The following is a 27,755-nucleotide window of genomic DNA, read 5'->3' as shown; positions in this document are numbered from 1 at the left end:
ACTCATTCTCTCCATGTGACCAAACCATTTCAAAACACCCTCTTCTGCTCTCTCAACCACACTCTTCTTATTACCACGCATCTCTCTTACCCTATTATTACTTACTCGATCAAACCACCTCACACCACACATTGTCCTCAAACATCTCATTTCCAGCACATCCATCCTCCTGCGCACAACTCTATCCATAGCCCACGCCTCGCAACCATACAACATTGTTGGAACCACTATTCCTTCAAACATACCCATTTTTGCTTTCCGAGATAATGTTCTCGACTTCCACACATTCTTCAATGCTCTCAGAACTTTCGCCCCCTCCCCAACCCTATGATTCACTTCCGCTTCCATGTTTCCATCCGCTGCCAAATCCACTCCCAGATATCTAAAACACTTAACTTCCTCCAGCTTTTCTCCATTCAGACTTACCCCCCAATTGACTTGTCCCTCGTCCCTGCTGTACCTAATAACCTTGCTCATATTCACATTTACTCTCAGCTTTCTTCTTTCACACACTTTACCAAACTTGGTCACAAGCTTCTGCAGTTTCTCACCCGAATCAGCCACCAGTGCTGCATCATCAGCGAACAACAGCTGACTCACTTCCCAAGCTCTCTCATCCATAACAGACTGCATACTTGTCCCTCTTTCCAAAACTCTTGCATTCACCTCCCTACCAACCCCATCCATAAACAAATTAAACAACCATGGAGACATCACACACCCCTGCCACAAACCTACATTCACTGAGAACCAATCACTTTCCTCTCTTCCTACACGCACACATTCCTTACATCCTCGATAAAAACTTTTCACTGCTTCTAACAACTTGCCTCCCACACCATATATTCTTAATACCTTCCACAGAGCATCTCTATCAACTCTATCATATGCCTTCTCCACATCCATAAATGCTACATACATATCCTTTGCTTTTCTAAGTATTTCTCACATACATTTTTCAAAGCAAACACCTGATCCACACATCCTCTACCACTTCTGAAACCACACTGCTCTTCTCCAATGTGATGCTCTGTACATGCCTTCACCCTCTCAATCAATACCCTCCCATATTATTTCCCAGGAATACTCAACAAACTTATACCTCTGTAATTTGAGCACTCACTTTTATCTCCTTTGCCTTTGTACAGTGGCACTATGCAAGCATTCCGCCAATCCTCAGGCACCTCACCATGAGTCATACATACATTGAATAACCTTACCAACCAGTCAACAATACAGTCACCCCCTTTTTTGATAAATTCCACTGCAATACCATCCACACCCGCTGCCTTGCCGGCTTTCATTTTCCGCAAAGCCTTTACTACCTCTTCTCTGAAAGCTTTTAGTACCTCTTCTCTGTTTACCAAATCATTCTCCCTAACCCTCTCACTTTGCACACCGCCTCGACCAAAACACCCCATATCTGCCACTCTATCATCAAACACATTCAACACACCCTCAAAATACTCACTCCATCTCCTTCTCACATCACCACTACTTGTTATCACCTCTCCATTAGCCCCCCTTCACTGAACTTCCCACTTGTTCCTCTGTCTTACACACTTTATTTACCTCCTTCCAAAACATCTTTTTATCCTCCCTAAAATTTAAAGATACTCTCTCACCCTAACTCTCATTTGCCCTCTTTTCACCTCTTGTACCTTTCTCTTGACCTCCTGCCTCTTTCTTTTATACATCTCCCACTCATTTGCATTATTTCCCTGCAAAAATCATCCAAATGCCTCTCTCTTCTCTTTCACTAATGATCTTACTTCTTCATCCCACCACTCACTACCCTTTCTATTATGCCCACCTCCCACGCTTCTCCTGCCACAAGCATCTTTTGCGCAAGCCATCACTGCTTCCCTAAATACGTCCCATTCCTCCCCCACTCCCCTTATGTCCTTTGTTCTCACCTTTTTCCATTCTGTACTCAGTCTCTCCTTGTGTTTCTTCACACAAGTCTCCTTCCCAAGCTCACTAACTCTTACCACTCTTTTCACCCCAACATATTCTCTTCTTTTCTGAAAACCTATAGAAATCTTCACCTTCGCCTCCATAAGATAATGATCAGACATCCCTCCAGCTGCATCTCTCAGCACATTAACATCCAAAAGTCTCTCTTTTGCGTGCCTATCAATTAACACATAATCCAATAATGCTATCTGGCCATCTCTCCTACTTACATACATATACTTATTCATATCTCTCTTTTTATACCAGGTTTCCCAATCACCAGTCTTTTTTCAGCACATGAATCTACAAGCTCCTCACCATTTCCATTTACAACACTGAACACCCCATGTACATCAGTTATTCCCTCAACTGCCACATTACTCACCTTTGCATTTAAATCACCCATTACTATAACCCGGTCTCGTGCATTAAAACTACTAACACACTCACCCAGCTTCTCTGAAAACACTTGCTGTCATGATCTTTCTTCTCATGCCCAGGTGCATATGCACCAATAATGACCCATCTCTCTCCATCCACTTTCAGTTTTACCCATATCAATCTAGAGTTTACTTTCTTACACTCTCACATACTCCCACCACTCCTGTTTCAGGAATAGTGCTACTCCTTCCCTTGCTTTTGTCTTCTCACTAACCCCTGACTTCACTCCCAAGACATTCCCAAACCACTCTTCCCCTTTACCCTGAGCCTCGTTTCACTCAGAGCCAAAACATGCAGGTTCCTTTCCATAAACATACTACTTATCTCTCCTTTTTTTTTCATCTTGGTTACACCCACACACATTTAGACACCCCAATCTGAGCCTTCGAGGAGGATTAGCACTCCCCGCGTGACTCCTTCTGTTTCCCCTTTTAGAAAGTTAAAATACAAGGAGGGGAGGGTCCCTTTATTCGATGGTACTCTATACTTATTCTGCCAATCTTCAGGCACCTCGTCATGATTCATACATACACCGAATATCTTTAACAACCAATCTACAACATGGTCACCCCATTTCTTAATAAATTCATCAGCATTATTATCCACTCCAACTGCCTTGCTGCATTTCATCTCACACAAGGCTTTCACCACCTCTTTACCCTTCACGAAACCACTTTCCATGACTTCGCATACCGCCCTGACCAAAACACCCTACATCTGCCTCTTGTCACGAAACACATTCAAGAATCCTTTAAAATACTTACTCCATCTCCTCCCCCCTTCATCATTCCCTGTTATCATTTCCCCTGTTTTCCACTTCACCGATGCTCCCATTAGTTCTCTTGTCTTTCGCACATTATTTACCTCCTCCCAAAATATCTTTCACTCAAACTCTCACTTGCCCTTTTTTTCAAATTCTGCACCCTCCTTTTGACTTCCTGCCACTCTCTCTTATACACTTCCCAATCATTAGCACTTCTTCCCTGTAAGTAGTGCCCAAATGCCTCTCTTGCACTAACACCTTTACTTTCTTCATTCCACCACTCACTACCCTTTATATTCTGCCAGCCTTCCTTCTCTCACATGCTACATGCCTCTTGCACATACTATCACTGCTTCCCTAAATACCTCCCATGCCTCACCCTCTCCTATTGCTTCATTTAATCACCTTTTTCTGTTCTACATTTAATCTCTCTTGTTATTTATTTCACATAAATCTCCTTTCCAAGGTCACAAACTCGCCACTATCTTCTCCCCAACATTGTTAACTCATTTTCAAGAACTTCTATAAATCTACATTTCACCTCCACAAGATAGTGACCAGACATCCCATCAGCTGCCCTTCTCAGGATATTTACCTCCAAAAGTCTCTCTTTTGTGCATCTATGAATTGATATGTAATCTAATAATGTCTGTTGACTATCTCTCTTACTCACATACGTTTACTTGTATATATCCTGCTTTTTCGACCAGGTATTCCCAGTATTTTTCATATTTGATCTCCATATATTAGCATGGTAGTGCCAGGAACAGATGAAGAATGGCCACATCAGCTCACATCCATTTTGTAACTGCCATGTGTAATGCGCTGAAACCATAGCTTCTTATCCAAAACCAGGCCCCACAGCTCTTTCCGTGGTTTACCCTGGATGCTTCACATGCCCTGGTTCAGTTCATTGACAGCATGTTGACCCCAGTATACCACATAGTTGCAGTTCACTCTATCCTGTGCATACCTTTCACCCTCCTTCATGTTCAGGCTGTATTTACTTAAAATCTTTTTCACTCCATTCTTCCATCTCCAGTTTGGTCTATTTGTTCTCTCACTTCTGCACATATACTCTCTATGTCAACCTTTCCTTACTCATTCTTTCCATATGACCAAACCATTTTAGTGCACCCACTTCTGCCTACGTAACCACACTCTTTTTATTTCCACACATTTTTCTTACCCTTTCATTACTTATTCAATCAAACCACATTACACCACATGTTGTCCTCACACATTTCATTTCCAACACATTCATTCTCCTGTGCACCACCCTATCTATAGCCCATACCTTGCATACTTATGATATTGTTGGGACTGCTATTTCTTCAAACATACCCATTTATGACCTCCCGATAATGTTCTCTCTTTCAACACATTCCTCAGCACTAACAAAAACCTTCACCCCCTCCCCCACCCTATAACTCACCTCTGCTTCCTTGGTGTCTGAAACACTTCCAGTTTTTCTCCATTGGAACTTACATTCCAACCTGAACCTAATAACCTTGCTTTTATTCGCATTCACTCTCAACTTTATCGTTTCACACATTTTTCCACACTCAGTCACCAACTTCTGTATTTTCTCATTCAAATCAGACACCAGTGCTGTATCGTCAGCAGACAACAACTGACTTACTTCCTAGGCCATCTCATTCCCCATAGACTGCATACTTTTCCCCTCTCTCCAAGAGTTTTATATACCTCCCTCACCATCCCAACCATAAACAGATCAAACAACCATGGTGACATCACACACCTTGCCACAGATCAACCTTCTCTTGGAACCATTCACTCTCCTCTCTTCTTACTCATACACACGCCTGACACCCTTGATTAAAACTTCTCTGCTTCTAACAGCTTACCTCCCACACCATATATTCTTAAGATCTTCCCCAAAGCATATCAGTCAACCCTATCATATGCCACATGCAAATCCATCTGTTTTTTAAGTATTTCTTAAACATTCTTTAAAGCAAACACTTGATCCACACATCCTGTAGCATTTCTGAAACCACGCTGCTCTGTCCTACTCTTATTTTCTGTATGTGCATTCACCCTCTCAATCAATATCCTCCCTTACAACTTACTAGGTATGCTCAACAAAGTTATACCTATGTAGTTTGAACAGTCACCTTTGTTCCACTTGCCTTTACACAATGGCATTATACATGTATTCAGCCAATCCTCAGGCATACATGCACTGAATATCTTTATCAGCAAATCAACAACACAATCGCCCCATTTTTTGATAAGTTCAATAGCATTACCATCCACTCCAGCCACCTTGCTACATTTCATGTTATTCAAGGCTTTCACCACCTGTTTTTTCTTCACTAAAACACCAAAACACTCTCCATGACTCTTTCACTTCGCATATCACCCTGACTAAAACACCCTACATCTGCCACTCTATCATCAAACTCATTTAAGAATCCTTCAGAATACTCACTCCATCTCCTCCTCACTTCATCATTATCTGCTATCACATCCCCTTTTTCTCTCTTCACCGATGTTTCCATTTGTTCTCTTATCTTTCACTCATTATTTTCCTCCTTCCAAAACGTATTTTTATCCTCCCTAAAGTTTAATGATTTTCTTTCACCCTAACTCTCACTTGCCCACTTTTTCAAACCCTGCACCTTCTTTTCAGCCTCCTGCCACTTTTTCGTATACACCTCTCAATCATTTCCACTCCTTCCCTGTAAGTACCGCCCAAAAGCCTGTCTTTTTTTCTTTCGCTAGTAACTTTATTTCTTCATCCCACCACCCATTACCCTTTCTATTCTGCCCACCTTCCACCTCTTGCATGCTAAATGCATTTCTTGCACATACCATCACTGCTTCCCTAAATATCTCTCATTCCTCTCCCACTCCCATCGCTTCATTTGCTCTCACTTTTTGCCATTCTTTCTCCTGATATTTCTTCGCACAAGTATCCTTTCCATGATCACTAACTCTCACCACTATCCTCTTCCCAATATTGTTTCCTCATTTTTGAAAACTTATACAAATCTTTATCACCTTCACAAGATAATGATAAGACATCCCAACAGCTTCCCCTCAGGATATTTACATCCAAAAGTCTCTCTTTTACACATCTCTGAACTGGTATGTAATCTAATAATGTCCATTGACCATCTCTCCTACTCACATATGTATAGATATGTATATCCCTCTTTTTAAACCAGGTATTCCCAATATTTTTCATACTTGATATCCATTTCCCACATTAGCAAGGTAGCACCTGGAACAGATGAAGAGAGGCCGCATCAGTCCATTGTCTAGTTTCCATGTGTAATGCACTGAAACCAAAGCTTTGTATCCACAGCCAGGCCCCACAGACTTTTCCATGGTTTACACTTAATGCTTCACATGCCCTGGTTCAGTCCATCGACAGCACATTATCCCCAGTATACCACATCATTGCCATTCCCTCTATCCTGTGCACACCTTTCACCCTCCTTCATGTTCAGACCATAATTGCTCAAAATTTTTTTCATTCTACCCTTCCATATCCAATTTGGTCTCCTTGTTATTCTTGTTCCCTCTACCTCTGACACATATATTCTCTTTGACAACCTTTGCTCACTCAGTCTCTCCACATGTCCAAACCATTGCAGCACACCCTCCTCAGCTCTCTTGACCACACTCTTTTTATTATCACACCTCTCTCTTGCTCTTACGTTACGTACTTGATAAACCCTTCAAACCAACTCACACCACTTTCTGTCCTTAAATATTTCATTTCCAACAAATCCAACCTTTTCCAATACGTATTCATAGCTTATGTCTCTCATCCATATATTGCTGTTGAGACTACTATACTTTCAAATATACCCAGTTTTGCCCTCCTAGATAATGTAATTGCTTTCAACACTTTCGATAGCATTCCTAGAACCTCTGCCCTCTTACCCACCCCATGGGTCACTTCTGCTTCCAAGGTTCCATTTGCTGCCATGTCCACACTCAGGTATCTAAAACACTTTACCTCCTCCATTTTTTTTTTATTCAGACTCAACCTAACTAACCTAACCTGTCCCTCTACTCTGCCCAGCTAAACCTAATAGCATTGCTTTTATTCACATTCACTTGCCATTTACAGGCCATCCACCCAATCATATGCTTGTGTTGATGTTTTTGGTGTTAAAAGTGAATGTCATTTGTTTGTCTAAGTGATGCCTAGAGTGGTCGAATTTTTATTCAGTGGGTGCTATTGTTCATTCAAGGTGACTGGGGCATGTGATCTGGTTTTATGTCTGTCTGGGGTTGAATGAGTGTTTGAAGACTTCTGTAGAGGCGCACACATTTTGTTGTTGGTGAGCCATTGTTCCAATGGTGTTGTATAGGTGCTGCACATTTGTTGTTGCTGCTATGATGTCAGGGTAATGTGATGGGATTGTAAGGTTGTCTGCATATGAAAGGACCCCCATATGTTGAGTTTAAGAGTTTTAGAAGTGAAGCCATTGTGACTGCCTCAGGCATGGCGGCCAACTATGAGATTTTCCAACCACTTTTTGTCATTGTTGTGCTATATGGTGTCAAGTACTTGTGTGAGGATATGTTGGGGACAGCATCAAATTCCTTGTTGTCTATTACTACTGTTATTGTGTAAGACAAGAGAGTGTGGTTAGTTTAAGATATCTAAGATGTGTTGTGTGAGGTCAGCGTGTAGTGTGGTGGTGGATTGATTGGGTCTGAAGCCATGTCATTTAGGTAAGAAAGGGATATTTTGCTTGTTTCTTTAATGTGTGAGTCTTGCACAGAATTTGGATAGTGAAGACAGAAGTGATATAGGGCTGGAGGAGAGGGGAGATTTGGGTGGTTCAGAAGGTTTGGATTGGTATTATATTGGCAAATTTCCAGATTTTAAGGATTTTTTTTTTTTGGTGTAGCCAGTTGTTGAAGACATCTGTAAGTGCTTGGATTGCAAATGGATCAAAATTTTTTTGGTAAAAGTTTATGTTGTCAGGGCCTGTTGCAGGAGAATTCCTTAAGTTTTTTGTTACATTGCATGTATCAGTGGGAGTGAAGGGTGGTTGGGCACATGTTTTTGGATAGAGATTTCGTAGGTTTTATTCTTTTTATCATTTCTGATTAAGAGTGTTATTAGATTGTAGCTGATTTTTGAGTAGTGTCTCATAAGCATATTTGAGTTTTCTTTGGGATGAGTTATAACATTGGAGTGGGTCAGGAGTACTTCTTGAGTGTGGATTGGACTGGTGCAGTAAGCAATGATTTTCTTCAACATGCATCAGAGTAGGATGCTGTGGGTCATCTTGTGTTGAGAGAGGATTGCCATTTTTCATTTTGTCCTTCAGTGATTAGGTTAGTGATCGTGCTGTATAGAGTTTGGATTTGCTTATTGATTTCTATTGATGATGAGTGGTTGTGCCTGAGCTGATTTCTTTGTTTTATGTGTGGAGAGAAGTTTGGCTTATATCTAATTCAATGTCCTTGTGGTAAATGCTTTTGCTGGCTTGATTAGAGTGGTTGATGATTTGGGAGAGTGCATAATTTAGGGAAGGAAAAATCACCTGTATTCAAGTTTTGGATCTTTGCTTCCATGTACTGTGAAGGCTGGCCAACCTGATTTCCTACAGTTTGAGTACGTCTTTTTGGTGGTTGTGTGGATTGGGTAGGCTAGTTGTTGTGTTGTTAGGGAAGTAAATGGTCAGCAAGGGTATTTGGGGGTGAAGGAGTTCCTACAAAAGCATATTGGTTTGTATTGTCCAAGAAAACTTTCCTGAGTATTGCTATCAGTTGTATTTTCATCAGATATCTTGACTCACTGAAGTTCCCATTTGCTCCCTTGTCTTACACACTTTATTTACCTCCTTCCAGAACATCTTTTTATTCTCCCTAAAATTTAATGATACTCTCTCACCCCAACTCTCATTTGCCCTTTTTTTCACCTCTTGCACCTTTCTCTTGACCTCCTGTCTCTTTCTTTTATACATCTCCCACTCAATTGCATTTTTTCCCTGCAAAAATCGTCCAAATGCCTCTCTCTTCTCTTTCACTAATACTCTTACTTCTTCATCCCACCACTCACTACCCTTTCTAATCAACCCACCTCCCACTCTTCTCATGCCACAAGCATCTTTTGCGCAATCCATCACTGATTCCCTAAATACATCCCATTCCTCCCCCACTCCCCTTACTTCCATTGTTCTCACCTTTTTCCATTCTGTACTCAGTCTCTCCTGGTACTTCCTCACACAAGTCTCCTTCCCAAGCTCACTTACTCTCACCACCCTCTTCACCCCAACATTCACTCTTCTTTTCTGAAAACCCATACAAATCTTCACCTTAGCCTCCACAAGATAATGATCAGACATCCCTCCAGTTGCACCTCTCAGCACATTAACATCCAAAAGTCTCTCTTTCGCGCGCCTGTCAATTAACACGTAATCCAATAACGCTCTCTTCACTTCAGTGATGGGCGCAAATGGGGAGGTGATAACAAGTAGTGGTGATGTGAGAAGGAGATGGAGTGAGTATTTTGAAGGTTTGTTGAATGTGTTTGATGATAGAGTGGCAGATATAGGGTGTTTTGGTCGAGGTGGTGTGCAGAGTGAGAGGGTTAGGGAAAATGATTTGGTAAACAGAGAAGAGGTAGTAAAAGCTTTGCGGAAGATGAAAGCCGGCAAGGCAGCAGGTTTGGATGGTATTGCAGTGGAATTTATTAAAAAAGGGGGTGACTGTATTGTTGACTGGTTGGTAAGGTTATTTAATGTATGTATGACTCATGGTGAGGTGCCTGAGGATTGGCGGAATGCGTGCATAGTGCCATTGTACAAAGGCAAAGGGGATAAGAGTGAGTGCTCAAATTACAGAGGTATAAGTTTGTTGAGTATTCCTGGTAAATTATATGGGAGGATATTGATTGAGAGGGTGAAGGCATGTACAGAGCATCAGATTGGGGAAGAGCAGTGTGGTTTCAGAAGTGGTAGAGGATGTGTGGATCAGGTGTTTGCTTTGAAGAATGTATGTGAGAAATACTTAGAAAAGCAAATGGATTTGTATGTAGCATTTATGGATCTTTAGAAGGCATATGATAGAGTTGATAGAGATGCTCTGTGGAAGGTATTAAGAATATATGGTGTGGGAGGCAAGTTGTTAGAAGCAGTGAAAAGTTTTTATCGAGGATGTAAGGCATGTGTACGTGTAGGAAGAGAGGAAAGTGATTGGTTCTCAGTGAATGTAGGTTTGCGGTAGGGGTGTGTGATGTCTCCATGGTTGTTTAATTTGTTTATGGATGGGGTTGTTAGGGAGGTGAATGCAAGAGTTTTGGAAAGAGGGGCAAGTATGAAGTCTGTTGGGGATGAGAGAGCTTGGGAAGTGAGTCAGTTGTTGTTCGCTGATGATACAGCGCTGGTGGCTGATTCATGTGAGAAACTGCAGAAGCTGGTGACTGAGTTTGGTAAAGTGTGTGAAAGAAGAAAGTTAAGAGTAAATGTGAATAAGAGCAAGGTTATTAGGTACAGTAGGGTTGAGGATCAAGTCAATTGGGAGGTGAGTTTGAATGGAGAAAAACTGGAGGAAGTGAAGTGTTTTAGATATCTGGGAGTGGATCTGGCAGCGGGTGGAACCATGGAAGCGGAAGTGGATCATAGGGTGGGGGAGGGGGCGAAAATTCTGGGGGCCTTGAAGAATGTGTGGAGGTCGAGAACATTATCTCGGAAAGCAAAAATGGGTATGTTTTAAGGAATAGTGGTTCCAACAATGTTGTATGGTTGCGAGGCGTGGGCTATGGATGGAGTTGTGCGCAGGAGGATGGATGTGCTGGAAATGAGATGTTTGAGGACAATGTGTGGTGTGAGGTGGTTTGATCGAGTAAGTAACGTAAGGGTGAGAGAGATGTGTGGAAATAAAAAGAGCGTGGTTGAGAGAGCAGAAGAGGGTGTTTTGAAATGGTTTGGGCACATGGAGAGAATGAGTGAGGAAAGATTGACCAAGAGGATATATGTGTCGGAGGTGGAGGGAACGAGGAGAAGAGGGAGACCAAATTGGAGGGGGAAAGATGGAGTGAAAAAGATTTTGTGTGATCGGGGCCTGAACATGCAGGAGGGTGAAAGGAGGGCAAAGAATAGAGTGAATTGGATCGATGTGGTATACCGGGGTTGACGTGCTGTCAGTGGATTGAATCAAGGCATGTGTATGGGGGTGGGTTGGGCCATTTCTTTCGTCTGTTTCCTTGCGCTACCTCGCAAACGCGGGAGACAGCGACAAAAAAAAAAAAAAAAAAACTATACAGCAGTTGTATTTAATATTATGAGCATTTGAATGGTATTAGTAATTAGATTGAACTTTAACATCTAGATGACTCAAAAACTGCAAAGTTCTATAAGATACAATGTGTTCTTACATACCCCTCTTGTTTTGAGCTTTTCATCAATGTTTTAGTGAGTTCATGATTTGCCTCCCCATTGAAAGTTTATGAGTCCTCCTCCCCAACAACAACAACAACAGAATCCTGGATACGTACCTAGTGGTCAGAGAAAATTTTATGAAGCATGCCTCATGTGGTCCTTGTGTGTGGCACTGGTGAGCATTAGGTGATATCTGCTAAGTTTGGGTGCTGAAGGTGGTAGGGATGGAAATCTGTTTGGGTGGTTGCATAGAGTGAGGATATTGAAAGGTTGTAGTTGGTTTATGAGGAGTTAACGTCATAAATTTTAGGTGTGAGTGTTTAGCCAAGTGGGATAGTGGATACTTAAGTATCTTCAGAGATAGCTGTTGGGTAAGCTAGTCAGGCTTTGCAGTTGGGGAGTATATCTGGAGAGATGTGTCGAGGAGGTAGGTATGGATATGTTAATTATGTTGTGGATAGTAATCCTTTCCTACTCATGCACATGCATTACTCTCCTGTTAAAAGCTCCTCAATACATTTAGTAACTTCCCATTTACCACATGTATTTGCAACACTTTCCATAAAGCCTCTCGTGCAGCTGTATTATTTGCTTTCTCCATATCCTTGAAGACTACTTACAGTTCACTCATTTTGCCAGATTTTTCTTATGTAAAGTCTTCAAGGTAAACACATGGTTCACTACCTCTCCTGAAGTCACTGTGCTCCTCTCTCATCATTTGCTTAGTGAATGCCATCCTCAATTCTGTCACCTCCCCCCCCTCCCCCTTCCCCCATACACAGTAACAGGTATACTCAGTAGGCTTACGTCTTTGTAGTTTGAACATTCACTTTTGTTCCTCTCATCCTTATTCAAGAGTACTATTCATGTAATTTGCCACTTTTTAGGCACTTCACCCTTGGTCCTTTTAAAATTTTCACCTTTTTTTGAAAAACTCGATTGCAGTTTCATCTGCTATAACTGTTTTGCTGCACTTGATATTGTGCAAAGCTTTCACTATGTCCTCTCTTTCTATAATGCTGTTTACCATAGCTGTCTTACTCTTTGAACCAAGACCACAGTATTTGAAAGAGACTACATAAGCTAACTTCTTGAAAATCTTTATTGCCTTGTGGTTCAGTATGTAGGAATTTCAAAAGATTTTTTTGATGACAAATTGATGTTTGTGGCAGATATCAGTATGAATAAAAAAATATTTTTTTGACAATTTTGCATTAATATTAATATTTACTTACAGACCTGAAACCAGTGGAAGTCATCTTCAAGAAAACTTTTGTCGTCATCTGGTTAATGTATTTGTTCACCACCATTGCAGTTGGTTACATTAATGCCATGTACAAAAGTTTTGGACAGACCTTCATTACTGATGATCATTTTTTAGCTGTAATTGGTTCCCTTGCTGCAATATTTAATGCAGGAGGCCGAATTGCTTGGGGATATCTAATGGATAAAACCTCATTTCGAGTAAGTATACTGAAATTGAGTGCAATTCGTAAATGGTGTCTTTCTTACCATTTTTAATTGTTTACTCTTCACTCACAGGCAGAACTGAATTGTCTTTTGCTCTAGATATACTGTGCACCATTTCCTGCACATTACAATATAATGCCCCTGTCATGTGCTTTATCAAAAATATGCCTAAAACTGCCATTGTTTCCATTAACATTTTTAAAATTACCAGTTCTTTCTGAGTCTCGCAGAGGATCATACAGTAAGTATCATCTCTTATCTGCTCCAAACATTCTTTTGAATGATTGCTATATATAATATTGGGTCTAAAAACAATCACATAATAACTTGCACATGGGTCTGTTTGTGAATGGAGTTTTATTTATATTTATTTTGCTTTGTCGCTGTCTCCCGCGTTAGCGAGGTAGTGCAAGGAAACAGACGAAAGAATGGCCCAACCCACCCACATACACATGTATATACATACACGTCCACACCTGCAAATATACATACCTATACATCTCAATGTATACATATATATACCCACACAGACATATACATATATACCCATGTACACAATTCATACTGTCTGCCTTTAATCATTCCCATCGCCACCCCGCCACACATGGAATAACAACACCCTCCCCACTCATGTGTGCGAGGTAGCGCTAGGAAAAGACAACAAAGGCCCCATTCGTTCACACTCAGTCTCTAGCTGTCATGTAATAATGCACTGAAACCACAGCTCCCTTTCCACATCCAGGCCCCACAGAACTTTCCATGGTTTACCCCAGATGCTTTACATGCCCTGCTTCAATCCATTGACAGCACATCGACCCCGATATACCACATCGTTCCAATTCACTCTATTTCTTGCACGCCTTTCACCCTCCTGCATGTTCAGGCTCCAATCACTCAAGATCTTTTTCACTCCATCTTTCCACCTCCAATTTGGTCTCCCACTTCTCCTCGTTCCCTCCACCTCTGACACATATATCCTCTTGGTCAGTCTTTCCTCGCTCATTCTCTAAATGTGACCAAACCATTTCAAAACACCCTCTTCTGCTCTCTCAACCACACTCTTTTTATTACCACACATCTCTCTTACCCTATTATTACTTACTTGATCAAACCACCTCACACCACATATTGTCCTCAAACATCTCATTTCCAGCACATCCACCCTCCTGCACACAACTCTATCCATAGCCCACGCCTCGCAACCATACAACATTGTTGGAACCACTATTCCCTCAAGCATACCCATTTTTGCTTTCTGAGATAATGTTCTCAACTTCCACACATTCTTCAAGGCTCCCAGAATTTTCACCCCCTCCCCCACCCTATGATTCACTTCCGCTTCCATGGTTCCATCCGCTGTGAAATCCACTCCCAGATATCTAAAACACTTCACTTCCTCCAGTTTTTCTCCATTCAGACTTACCTCCCAATTTACTTGACCTTCAACCCTACTGTACCTAATAACCCTACTCTTATTCACATTTACTCTCAACTTTCTTCTTTCACACACTTTACCAAACTCAGTCACCAGCTTCTGCAGTTTCTCACATGAATCAGCCACCAGCGTTGTATCATCAGCGAACAACAACTGACTCACTTCCCAAGCTCTCTCATCCACAACAGACTGCATACTTGCCCCTCTTTCCAAAACTCTTGCATTCACCTCCCTAACAACCCCATCCATAAATAAATTAAACTACCATGGAGACATCACACACTCCTGCCGCAAACTTACATTCACTACGAACCAGTCACTTTCCTCTCTTCCTACACGTACACATGCCTTACATCCTCGAGTTATCATGCCTTATTAGATAGTTTGATTCAGTGAGAGGTCCAGTCCAAAAACAATCATATAATAGCTCGCATATGGTCCTGTGTGTGAATGGAGTTATCTTACCTTTAGATAGTGTGATGCAGTGAGAGGTTCTCGAATCAATGAAATTGTTAGGAAGGTGTAACAGTTTGCTTCATCATATTGTAGTGGATTGGCATCCTGGCTGTTATTCAGATGACCTAAGTTTGACCTTTGGGCACTTAGTGTTGAAATAATTTGTATTGATTAGCATGCGTACATTATATGTTCTGAGATTACTGTTTTGCCCTGAGAGTTGACTATATGCTTCCCCAGGCCTGTGTGTGAGTGGAATTAACCTGTTTGATTAGACTATGTGATGCATATGTATATACATACACGTCCACACAAGCAAATATACATACCTCTACATCTCAACGTATACATATATATACACACACAGACATATACATATATACACATGTACATAATTCATACTGTCTGCCTTTATTCATTCCCATCGCCACCCCGCCACACATGAAATAACAACCCCCTCCCCCCTCATTTGTGCGAGATAGCGCTAGGAAAAGATAACAAAGGCCACATTTGTTCACACTTAGTCTCTAGCTGTCATGTAATAATGCACCGAAACCACAGCTCCCTTTCCACATCCAGGCCCCACAGAACTTTCCATGGTTTACCCCAGACGCTTCACATGCCCTGCTTCAATCCATTGACAGCACGTCGACCCTGGTATACCACATCGTTCCAATTCACTCTATTCCTTGCACGACTTTCACCCTCCTGCATGTTCAGGCTCCAATCACTCAAGATCTTTTTCACTCCATCTTTCCACCTCCAATTTGGTCTCCCACTTCTCCTCGTTCCCTCCACCTCTGACACATATATCCTCTTGGTCAGTCTTTCCTCACTCATTCTCTCCATGTGACCAAACCATTTCAAAACACCTTCTTTTGCTCTTTCAACCACACTCTTTTATTACCACACATCTCTCTTACCCTATTATTACTTACTTGATCAAACCACCTCACACCACATATTGTCCTCAAACATCTCATTTCCAGCACATCCACCCTCCTTCGCACAACTCTATATATAGCCCATGCCTCGCAACCATATAACATTGTCGGAGCCACTATTCCTTCAAACATACCCATTTTTGTTTTCCGAGATAATGTTCTCAACTTCCACACATTCTTCAACGCTCCCAGAACTTTCGCCCCCTCCCCCACCCTATGATTCACTTCCACTTCCATGGTTCCATCCGCTGCCAAATCCACTCCCAGATATCTAAAACAATGCACTTCCTCCAGTTTTTCTCCATTCAACCTTACCTCCCAATTGACTTGACCCTCAACCCTACCGTACCTAATAACCTTGCTCTTATTCACATTAACTTTCAGCTTTCTTCTTTCACACACTTTACCAGACTCAGTCACCAGCTTCTGCAGTTTCTCACACGAATCAGCCACCAGCACTGTATCATCAGCGAACAACAACTGACTCACTTCCCAAGCCCTCTCATCCACAGCAGACTGCATACTTTTCCCTCTTTCCAAAACTCTTGCATTCACCTCCCTAACAACCCCATCCATAAGCAAATTAAACAACCATGGAGACATCACACACCCCTGCCGCAATCCTACATTCACTGACCAATCACTTTCCTCTCTTCCTACACGTACACCTGCCTTACATCCTCGATAAAAACTTTTCACGGCTTCTAACAACTTGCCTCCCACACCATATATTCTTAATACCTTCCACAGAGCATATCTACTAACTCATATGCCTTCTCCAGATCCATAAATGCTACATACAAATCCATTTGCTTTTCTAAGTATTTCTCACAAACATTCTTCAAAGCAAACAGCTGATCCACACATCCTCTACCATTTCTGAGATCATTATATGCTCAGAGATCTAGGCATTACCATTGTGCCTTCAAAAGACTTATCCAGTTTCCTTAGATTGCCCAGTGGAATATAGGGTCCAGATTCATAGAAGTAACATTTTAGTTCTGTTACTCAGATGACCTAGGTTCCTCTTCAGAGCACTTGATGGTAAAATACAGTCTCTGAAAAGAAAAATTAATGATTAGTGTTTAGAATAAGACTTTGAATGCTTGTTTGTTGACATATTTTCTTGATTTCATGTAAGGATATGTGCCTTTTCTTCCTCATGATGGATTCCAAATAAGAATATGTGCTTTTTTTCTTGGGACAACTTCCTAGTATTTATGGTCAGTTACCTGTAAAGTATTGGCCAGAACAGAAATAGTGAAGATGTCACTAAACACAAGGACAGCAAGCAAAGTTTACATCTCCACTCTCATTACCATGTGGCAAATGCAGCAGCAACTCATGTCATATAACTTCTAAGACTATGCTATGTTACCAGACTTACAGTATCCCCACCACAAGAGAGTAATAGGATCTGTTGCACAAATAAAACATGATGTATGAAAGCCCTATTTTAAACGTGAATTGTCAGATTTCTTTAGAAGAGACTAGTTTGTATTGATTTACATTAGTACATTACATGTTCTGAGATTTAGAGGTTACTGTTGTGCATTAAGAGTTGGCTAAAAGCCTTAAGTCTATGCATGAGGGAAGTTTTCCCTTTTTATTAGCTTACATCATGCAATGTGGGGTCCCTTAATCTTAGAAATGGTAAGGGAGGGATGATTTTTTAGTTCATCATGGTGTAGTGGATATCTACCCAGCAAATTCTCAGATAACCTAGGATCAACTTCTTGGCACTCTAGTTAAATAGTTTACACTGTTTTACGTGTGTGTGCTATATGTTCTGAAATTTAGACTTTACAATTATGCCTTGCCTTGAGAGTTGGCTTAAAGCCTCCAAATGCCCCATTTCTGATTTTGTGATGCATTGTATGATTTCTGATTCATTAAAATCATTAGGGTTGGGTAACTTTTTAGGTCAACACAACATATTGAATTGGCAGCCAATTTGTGGCACTCTATAGTAAGATAGTTTATACACACACGTAAAATGAAATTATATGGTGATCGAGGAGAGATGAGGGTATCTCAACCTTCAGAGGAATTGGTAAGAAAAAGAAAGGAATGGTTTAATAAAGAGATGTTACAAAGCAAAGGAGCTTTGAGATGTGTAGTGGCTGAGATATAGATGGGACTCCAGTCAGCTAGCATTTGCAAGGTTTAACAGAGCATGGAATGAATATAGCAAGATTAGAAGGGAGAAACAAAGAGACATTGAAAATGGATATTCTAGACAAGGCAAGTGAAAATCCAAAACTCTTCCATTAATTCATTAGGAGTTAGTAGTCAGTTAAGGAATAGCTAATCAGGCTAAGGTATTCAAAGGGAAAATTGTCGAGGTTTATGTAAGGATATGTGAGGAACTGAATATCAGGTTCAAAAGTGTTTTCGCAGTGGAAGCCATTGTAGTCCCTACACTAATGAGACGGATTGGGAAGGAGGTTTTGGAAATCAGGATTGTACCAAGACCAATCAATCAGTCAAAACTTGATTCATAAAGGTGAAACTGGAGGAAATGAAAGCACCAGAGAACAAATATTTGCAGATGTTATGGGTAATGGTTAAGGAGTAATGCCAGAGGATAACATTGCTAGGTTAGGAGTTAAAAGCTGAGGAAACATTTCAGAGTTATGAAGTGAGTCAAAAATTTAGTTCAGTGGAAAAAAAGAAGAGATGAAATGGGAACATTGTTGAAGGGAGGAAATGAGGAAGTGGTAACTGATGCAAATGAGGTGATGAGGAGGTGGAAAAACTGTGATGGAGGATTGTTGAATGTGTTTGACGAAAGGATGGATGACGGATGTAGGATGTTTTGGTAGTTAAGCTAAGTGAATTGAGAGTCAGTTCTAGTGGTTTGGCGAAAAGAAAGTGGGGAAGAATGGCTGGAGTGGTTGGGATTGCAGTTGTGTATTTTTGTTTTTCATTGTATGTATGGCTCGTGGTGAGGTGATTGAGGATTGAGGAGTTTAATTTGATAAGAAAATGTAATTCTGCTCAGCAGGGTTTTAAGCTGTCACTGACTCCCCGCTACTCCATATTACCCTTTTACTGTCCCTGTTACCTTTGTTGTTTATACAGTTATTTCTGGCGTTTTCTCAGAGTATACCTGAATTTATGAAATATTTATCTAAACAACTTTTGAAAGTATTTATAGTGTTAGCATTCACTATGTCTAATGGTAACATATTCCAGTGCTCAACACTTGATTGGAAAAGAAACTTTTCCCAGGTTCGTATACTTCTTTTAGCTTTGAGTTTTATTCTATTTGTCGTAGTAATCGTATTTTCTTGTATTTCAAAAAGATGTTCATGATTTACATTACTGAACTCGCTCAGAAATGTGAACACTTGAATTAAATCACCACGAAGTCAATCTTTTTTAAGAGAGAAGAGATCCAGTCATTTTAGCCTCTCTTCGTATGCCAGACTTCTGAGGAATGGGATCAATTTTGTCGTGCATCTTTGTACCTGCTCTGATTTTTTCTTGTCTATTTTATAGTTTGGGGACCAAAACTGGACTACATATTCAAAGTGTGGTCTTACTTTCTTTCTTTCTTTCATACTATTCGCCATTTCCCGCGTTAGCGAGGTAGCGAGGTAGGGGGTCTTACTAGAGAATTATAAAGTGTGAGAATTGTTTCTGATGTCTTGTAGTCTATGTTCCTGGCTTTGAAACCTAACATTTGGTTGCCTATTTTACATGCTGCTTGACACTGTTTAGTGTACTTCAGATTGTTGCTAATGACAACTACAAGGTCCTTTTCTTCATTTTCTTTAGTTAGAGAGTTTCCAAATAGTTTTTAGTCATATTGTATATGCTTGTCTCCAAAGTGCATAACTTTACACTTTACTACATTAAACTTCATTTGCCATATGTCTGACCCCTCTGCTAGGAAATTAAGCTCTCTTTGAATCATTTCACAGTCCCTCCTCTTTACAGCTGTTCTTCCTAGTTTAGTATCATCAATAAATTTAGAGATCTTAGATATGAGACCAAGTTTTAGGTCATTAATGTATATCATGAAAAGAGTGGGTTAATTGGATAAGAAATGATGGGGGAAGAGAGAGTAGTGTTAACATTGATAGTATGTATGAGAGAGATGAAGAGGGTGAAATGAAATGGTTTGGAATTCTGGAGAGGATAATTGAGGAGAGGATGACTAAGAGGATATACATAGCATATTCAGAGGAAACAAGGAAAAGGGGAAAACCAAAGATGAGGTTGAAGAATGGAGTGAGAGATGCTTTGAGTGTTAGGGGAGAGCATGACGCATACAAAGGAATGAGCAACTTAGAGTGATGTGGTATAAAATGGATAACATGCTGTCAGTGGGCTGAACTAGGGCCTATGAAGTGGTTAAGAGAAACCACAGAAAGGTCTGTGGAGCCTGGTTGTGGATAATGGGCTGCAATTGTGGTGCATTATACAGTACATGACAGCTGTAGTGTGATTTTAAGTGACTAGTGTCATTTATGTTGTCTGCTCTTGGCATTACCTTGCAAACATGGGAATCAGCAAAAAGTACAAAAAAATGATAATTTTGTTTTGAATTAGATATTCATTTATATGTTTAGTGTAATGTTAAAACAAGAACTTTTCCAGGTTGCAATGCGGATACTGGCAACACTGTTGGCATTGTTATTTGCCATAATGCCACTAGCAAAATATATGGGGAAGCTGATATTTACGCTGCTATTGTGGCTTATATTCTTCACATTCTCTGGCATATTTGTCCTGATGCCTACTGTTACTGAAAAGGCTTTTGGAGCTCAACATTACTCTGCCAATTATGGACTTCTCTTCACTAGCCAGGTATGTACTAGCCAGTGATGGCATGATATTTTTTTTTTTTTTCTTTGTTGCTGTCTCCCGCGTTTGCGAGGTAGCGCAAGGAAACAGAAGAAAGAAATGGCCCAACCCACCCCCATACACATGTATATACATACGTCCACACACGCAAATATACATACCTACACAGCTTTCCATGGTTTACCCCAGACGCTTCACATGCCCTGATTCAATCCACTGACAGCGCGTCAACCCCGGTATACCACATCGATCCAATTCACTCTATTCCTTGCCCTCCTTTCACCCTCCTGCATGTTCAGGCCCCGATCACACAAAATCTTTTTCACTCCATCTTTCCACCTCCAATTTGGTCTCCCACTTCTCCTCGTTCCCTCCACCTCCGACACATATATCCTCTTGGTCAATCTTTCCTCACTCATTCTCTCCATGTGCCCAAACTATTCAAAACACCCTCTTCTGCTCTCTCAACCACGCTCTTTTTATTTCCACACATCTCTCTTACCCTTACGTTACTCACTCGATCAAACCACCTCACACCACACATTGTCCTCAAACATCTCATTTCCAGCACATCCATCCTCCTGCGCACAACTCTATCCATAGCCCACGCCTCGCAACCATACAACATTGTTGGAACCACTATTCCTTCAAACATACCCATTTTTGCTTTCCGAGATAATGTTCTCGACTTCCACACATTCTTCAAGGCTCCCAGGATTTTCGCCCCCTCCCCCACCCTATGATCCACTTCCGCTTCCATGGTTCCATCCGCTGCCAGATCCACTCCCAGATATCTAAAACACTTCACTTCCTCCAGTTTTTCTCCATTCAAATATATATATATATATATATATATATATATAAAAGAGGGCAAATGAGAGTTGGGGTGAGAGAGTATCATTAAATTTCAGGGAGAATAAAAAGATGTTTTGGAAGGAGGTAAATAAAGTGCGTAAGACAAGGAAGCAAATGGGAACTTCAGTGAAGGGTGCTAATAGGGAGGTGATAACAAGTAGTGGTGATGTGAGAGGGAGATGGAGTGAGTATTTTGAAGGTTTGTTGAATGTGTTTGATGATAGAGTGGCAGATGTGGGGTGTCTTGGTCGAGGTGGTGTGCAAAGTGAGAGGTTTAGGGAAAATGATTTGGTAAATAGAGAAGAGGTAGTAAAAGCTTTACGGAAGATGAAAGCCGGCAAAGCAGCAGGTTTGGATGGTATTGTAGTGGAATTTATTAGAAAAGGGGGTGACTGTATTGTTGACTGGTTGGTAAGGTTATTTGATGCATGTATGATTCATGGTGAGGTGCCTGAGGATTGGCAGAATGCTTGCATAGTGCCATTGTACAAAGGCAAAGGTGATAAGAGTGAGTGCTCAAATTACAGAGGTATAAGTTTGTTGGGTATTCCTGGTAAATTATATGGGAGGGTATTGATTGAGAGGGTCAAGGCATGTACAGAGCATCAGATCGGGGAAGAGCAGTGTGGTTTCAGAAGTGGTAGAGGATGTGTGGATCAGGTGTTTGCTTTGAAGAATGTATGTGAGAAATACTTAGAAAAACAAATGGATTTGTATGTAGCATTTATGGATCTGGAGAAGGCATATGATAGGGTTGATAGAGATGTTCTGTGGAAGGTTTTAAGAATATATGGTGTGGGAGGCAAGTTGTTAGAAGCAGTGAAAAGTTTTTATCGAGGATGTAAGGCATGTGTACGTGTAGGAAGAGAGGAAAGTGATTGGTTCTCAGTGAATGTAGGTTTGCGGCAGGGGTGTGTGATGTCTCCATGGTTGTTTAATTTGTTTATGGATGGGGTTGTTAGGGAGGTGAATGCAAGAGTTTTGGAAAGAGGGGCAAGTATGCAGTCTTTTGTGGATGAGAGAACTTGGGAAGTGAGTCAGTTGTTGTTCGCTGATGATACAGCGCTGGTGGCTGATTCATGTGAGAAACTGCAGAAGCTGGTGACTGAGTTTGTTAAAGTGTGTGAAAGAAGAAAGTTAAGAGTAAATGTGAATAAGAGCAAGGTTATTAGGTACAGTAGGGTTGAGGGTCAAGTAAATTGGGAGGTAAGTTTGAATGGAGAAAAGCTGGAGGAAGTAAAGTGTTTTAGATATCTGGGAGTGGATCTGGCAGTGGATGGAACCATGGAAGCGGAAGTGAATCATAGGGTGGGGGAGGGGGTGAAAATTCTGGGAGCCTTGAAGAATGTGTGGAAGTCGAGAACATTATCTCGGAAAGCAAAAATGGATATTTTTGAAGGAATAGTGGTTCCAACAATGTTGTATGGTTGCGAGGCGTGGGCTATGGATAGAGTTGTGCGCAGGAGGGTGGATGTGCTGGAAATGAGATGTTTGAGGACAATATGTGGTGTGAGGTGGTTTGATCGAGTAAGTAACGTAAGGGTAAGAGGGATGTGTGGAAATAAAAAGAGTGTGGTTGAGAGAGCAGAAGAGGGTGTTTTGAAATGGTTTGGTCACATGGAGAGAATGAGTGAGGAAAGATTGACCAAGAGGATATATGTGTCGGAGGTGGAGGGAACGAGGAGAAGTGGGAGACCAAATTGGAGTTGGAAAGATGGAGTGAAAAAGATTTTGAGTGATCCGGGCCTGAACATGCAGGAGGGTGAAAGGCGTGCAAGGAATAGAGTGAATTGGAGCGATGTGGTATACCGGGGTTGACATGCTGTCAGTGGATTGAATCAAGGCATGTGAAGCGTCTGGGGTAAACCATGGAAAGCTGTGTAGGTATGTATATTTGCGTGTGTGGACGTATGTATATACATGTGTATGGGGGGGTTGGGCCATTTCTTTCGTCTGTTTCCTTGCGCTACCTCGCAAATGCAGGAGACAGTGACAAAGCAAAAAAAAAAAATATATATATATATATATATATATATATATATATATATATATATATATATATATATATATATATATATATATATATATGAAATACATGATATAATGTTACTGTTCCATTAGTGTCTTGACTGATTTGTGTGTGTGATGAACCCTAAACTGCATTATGTGCCTTTAGCTGCAGTATATAATCAATTGGCATGCATCATAATAGATTGGGACAATGTAAAAGAATGCCTGATAGTCCCATTTTTGTCCAACAAAGTCAGATTTTACTTTAGCCTTCATAAGTAATAGAGCACGAAATCCTGAATATCTGTTGTTTGACTTTTACAAAGAATTCTGAGAGAGCACGAAATCCTAAATGTCAGTTGTTGATTTACTACAGAGTATTATACCAGAAATCCTGTTTTTTTTGTTTTTGTTTTGTTTTGTTTACAGCATGTACATATCTTATAAAATGTATATTTTTACAGCTGATAAGAACACCATTGTTGTATAAGGAACACTCTTGGGATTCATAAGTTTCTCCTTTGTTGGGGGAACCCATGGTGTTGGTGTTGTATTCTGCCTTTCTGTCACACTGAGCAGGATTTGATCTTGAGGCCAGACAGTTTGCCCAGTTTTGATTGGTATTTTGTCATCATAGGCTGCCTTGTCGTGTCAAGGCCCTGGACTATCTGACAACCATGTCTGGGTTATTCCTAACCTATATATTGGGAAGCAGCATAATATGTATGCTGTATATAGATTTTAGAACACATTGTCCAGGATTTTTTCCCTCTTGTCATATACAGTATTAGAGTTAACTTGAATAAGGATCATATCATAAAGAATGTTCTATTTAAGTTTTATTATTTGAGGATAGTGTGAGTACTAGTTGCCATCTTTTGAGGACAGTTCAAGCCATCAGCCTGTAATTTGGCTAATCGGTCGAAGTCTCAAATTACTAACAGAGAATACTGAAAATAAGACTTTTCTTGTTTATATGAAATAATTATTGTTGGGAAGCCATTTTCTTCTTTAGTTTTTGTAAAAGTTGGGAAAATTCCATATATTCTTCATGTATTACTTTATATGCTTTTCAGTTGATATGTGTAAAATCAAAACAAAGTATTAGATTTTATGCATGAGGGAGTCAATTATATAATATTGGAATGGATATAATAATTATATACATCCCTGGGGATGGGGGAGAAACAATACTTCCCACGTATTCCCTGTGTGTCGTAGAAGGCGACTAAAAGGGGAGGGAGCGGGGGCTGTAAACCCTCCCCTCTCTTTTTTTTTTTTTTTTTTCTTTTTTCCAAAAGAAGGAACAGAGAAGAGGGCCAGGTGAGGATTATTCCCTCAAAGGCCCAGTCCTCTGCTCATAGCACTACCTCGCTAATGCGGGAAATGGCGAATAGTTTCAAAGAAAAAAAGACCAAAGGGGAACTTCAGTGAAGGGCGCTAATGGGGAGGTGATAACAAGTAGTGGTGATGTGAGAAGGAGATGGAGTGAGTATTTTGAAGGTTTGTTGAATGTGTTTGATGATAGAGTGGCAGATATAGGGTGTCTTGGTCGAGGTGGTGTGCAAAGTGAGAGGGTTGGGGAAAATGATTTGGTAAACAGAGAAGAGGTAGTAAAAGCTTTGCGGAAGATGAAAGCCGGCAAGGCAGCAGGTTTGGATGGTATTCCAGTGGAATTTATTAAAAAAGGGGTGCCTGTATTGTTGACTGGTTGGTAAGGTTATTTACTGTATGTATGACTCATGGTGAGGTGCCTGAGGATTGGCGGAATGCGTGCATAGTGCCATTGTACAAAGGCAAAGGGGATAAGAGTGAGTGCTCAAATTACAGAGGTATAAGTTTGTTGAGTATTCCTGGTAAATTATATGGGAGGGTATTGATTGAGAGGGTGAAGGCATGTACAGAGCATCAGATTGGGGAAGAGCAGTGTGGTTTCAGAAGTGGTAGAGGATGTGTGGATCAGGTTGTTGCTTTGAAGAATGTATGTGAGAAATACTTAGAAAAACAAATGGATTTGTATGTAGCATTTATGGATCTGGAGAAGGCATATGATAGAGTTGATAGAGATGCTCTGTGGAAGGTATTAAGAATATATGGTGTGGGTGGCAAGTTGTTAGAAGCAGTGAAAAGTTTTTATCGAGGATGTAAGGCATGTGTACGTGTAGGAAGAGAGGAAAGTGATCGGTTCTCAGTGAATGTAGGTTTGCGGCAGGGGTGTGTGATGCCTCCATGGTTGTTTAATTTGTTTATGGATGGGGTTGTTAGGGAGGTGAATGAGAGTTTTGGAAAGAGGGGCAAGAATGAAGTCTTTTGTGGATGCGAGAGCTTGGGAAGTGAGTTAGTTGTTGTTCGCTGATGATACAGCGCTTGTGGCTGATTCATGTGAGAAACTGCAGAAGCTGGTGACTGAGTTTGGTAAAGTATGTGAAAGAAGAAAGTTAAGAGTAAATGTGAATAAGAGCAAGGTTATTAGGTACAGTAGGGTTGAGGGTCAAGTCAATTGGGAGGTAAGTTTGAATGGAGGAAAACAGGAGGAAGTAAAGTGTTTTAGATATCTGGGAGTGGATCTGGCAGCGGATGGAACCATGGAAGCGGAAGTGAATCATAGGGTGGGGGAGGGGGCAAAAATTCTGGGAGCCTTGAAGAATGTGTGGAAGTCGAGAACATTATCTCGGAAAGCAAAAATGGGTATGTTTGAAGGAATAGTGGTTCCAACAATGTTGTATGGTTGCGAGGCGTGGGCTATGGATAGAGTTGTGCGCAGGAGGATGGATGTGCTGGAAATGAGATGTTTGAGGACAATGTGTGGTGTGAGGTGGTTTGATCGAGTAAGTAATGCTAGGGTAAGAGAGATGTGTGGAAATAAAAAGAGCATGGTTGAGAGAGCAGAAGAGGGTGTTTTGAAATGGTTTGGGCACATGGAGAGAATGAGTGAGGAAAGATTGACCAAGAGGATATATGTGTCGGAGGTGGAGGGAACGAGGAGAAGTGGGAGACCATATTGAAGGTGGAAAGATGGAGTGAAAAAGATTTTGAGTGATTGGGGCCTGAACATGCAAGAGGTCTGAAAGGCGGGTAAGGAATAGAGTGAATTGGATCGATGTGGTATACCGGGGTTGACGTGCTGTCAGTGGATTGAATCAGGTCATGTGAAGCGTCTGGGGTAAACCATGGAAAGCTGTGTGGGTCCTGGATGTGGAAAGGGAGCTGTGGATTCGGGCATCATTGCATGACAGCTGGAGACTGAGTGTGAACAAATGAGGCCTTTGTTGTCTTTTCCTAGCGCTACCCTGCACACATGAGGGGGGAGGGGGATGGTATTCCATGTGTGGCGAGGTGGCGATGGGAATGAATAAAGGCAGACAGTGTGAATTGTGTGAATGGGTATATATGTATGTGTCTGTGTGTGTATATATATATGTGTACATTGAGATGTATAGGTATGTATATTTGTGTGTGGACATGTGTGTATATACATGTGTATGGGGGTGGGTTGGGCCATTTCTTTCGTCTGTTTCCTTGCACTACCTCGCAAATGCGGGAGACAGCGACAAAGCAAAATAAATAAAATAAATATTTTTTTTTTTTTCTTTTCGCTGTCTCCTGCGTTTGCGAGGTAGCGTAAGGAAACAGATGAAAGAAATGGGCCAACCCACCCCCATACACATGTATATACATACGTCCACACACGCAAATATACATACCTACACAGCTTTCCATGGTTTACCCAGATGCTTCATATGCCCTGATTCAATCCACTGACAGCACGTCAACCCTGGTATACCACATCGATCCAATTCACTCTATTCCTTGCCCTCCTTTCACCCTCCTGCATTTTCAGGCCCCGATCACACAAAATCTTTTTCACTCCATCTTTCCACCTCCAATTTGGTCTCCCGCTTCTCCTCGTTCCCTCCACCTCCGACACATATATCCTCTTGGTCAATCTTTCCTCACTCATTCTCTCCATGTGCCCAAACCATTTCAAAACACCCTCTTCTGCTCTCTCAACCACGCTCTTTTTATTTCCACACATCTCTCTTACCCTTACGTTACTTACTTGATCAAACCACCTCACACCACACATTGTCCTCATACATCTCATTTCCAGCACATCCATCCTCCTGCGCACAACTCTATCCATAGCCCACGCCTCGCAACCATACAACATTGTTGGAACCACTATTCCTTCAAACATACCCATTTTTGCTTTCCGAGATAATGTTCTCGAC

At 41.1% G+C, this 27,755-nt stretch overlaps 1 protein-coding gene across 1 annotated transcript in view; it reads left to right on the top strand.

The window, feature by feature from the left end:
- The window catches only part of LOC139755684 (apicoplast pyruvate carrier 1-like), a 222,822-nt gene that overhangs the window by 175,463 nt on the left and 19,604 nt on the right, over positions 1-27,755 (top strand). Inside the window, exons 9-10 of the mRNA XM_071674331.1 lie at positions 12,776-13,002; positions 20,452-20,661. Of these exons, the coding sequence (XP_071530432.1) occupies positions 12,776-13,002; positions 20,452-20,661 (437 nt within the window). The remainder of the gene's footprint in view (positions 1-12,775; positions 13,003-20,451; positions 20,662-27,755) is intronic.

This window comes from Panulirus ornatus, chromosome 19 (genome assembly GCF_036320965.1).
Source record: "Panulirus ornatus isolate Po-2019 chromosome 19, ASM3632096v1, whole genome shotgun sequence".
Classification (NCBI taxonomy): Eukaryota; Metazoa; Arthropoda; class Malacostraca; order Decapoda; family Palinuridae; genus Panulirus; species Panulirus ornatus.
The sequence above is the reverse complement of the archived record's forward strand: the minus strand, read 5'-3'. Positions and strand labels throughout refer to the sequence as shown.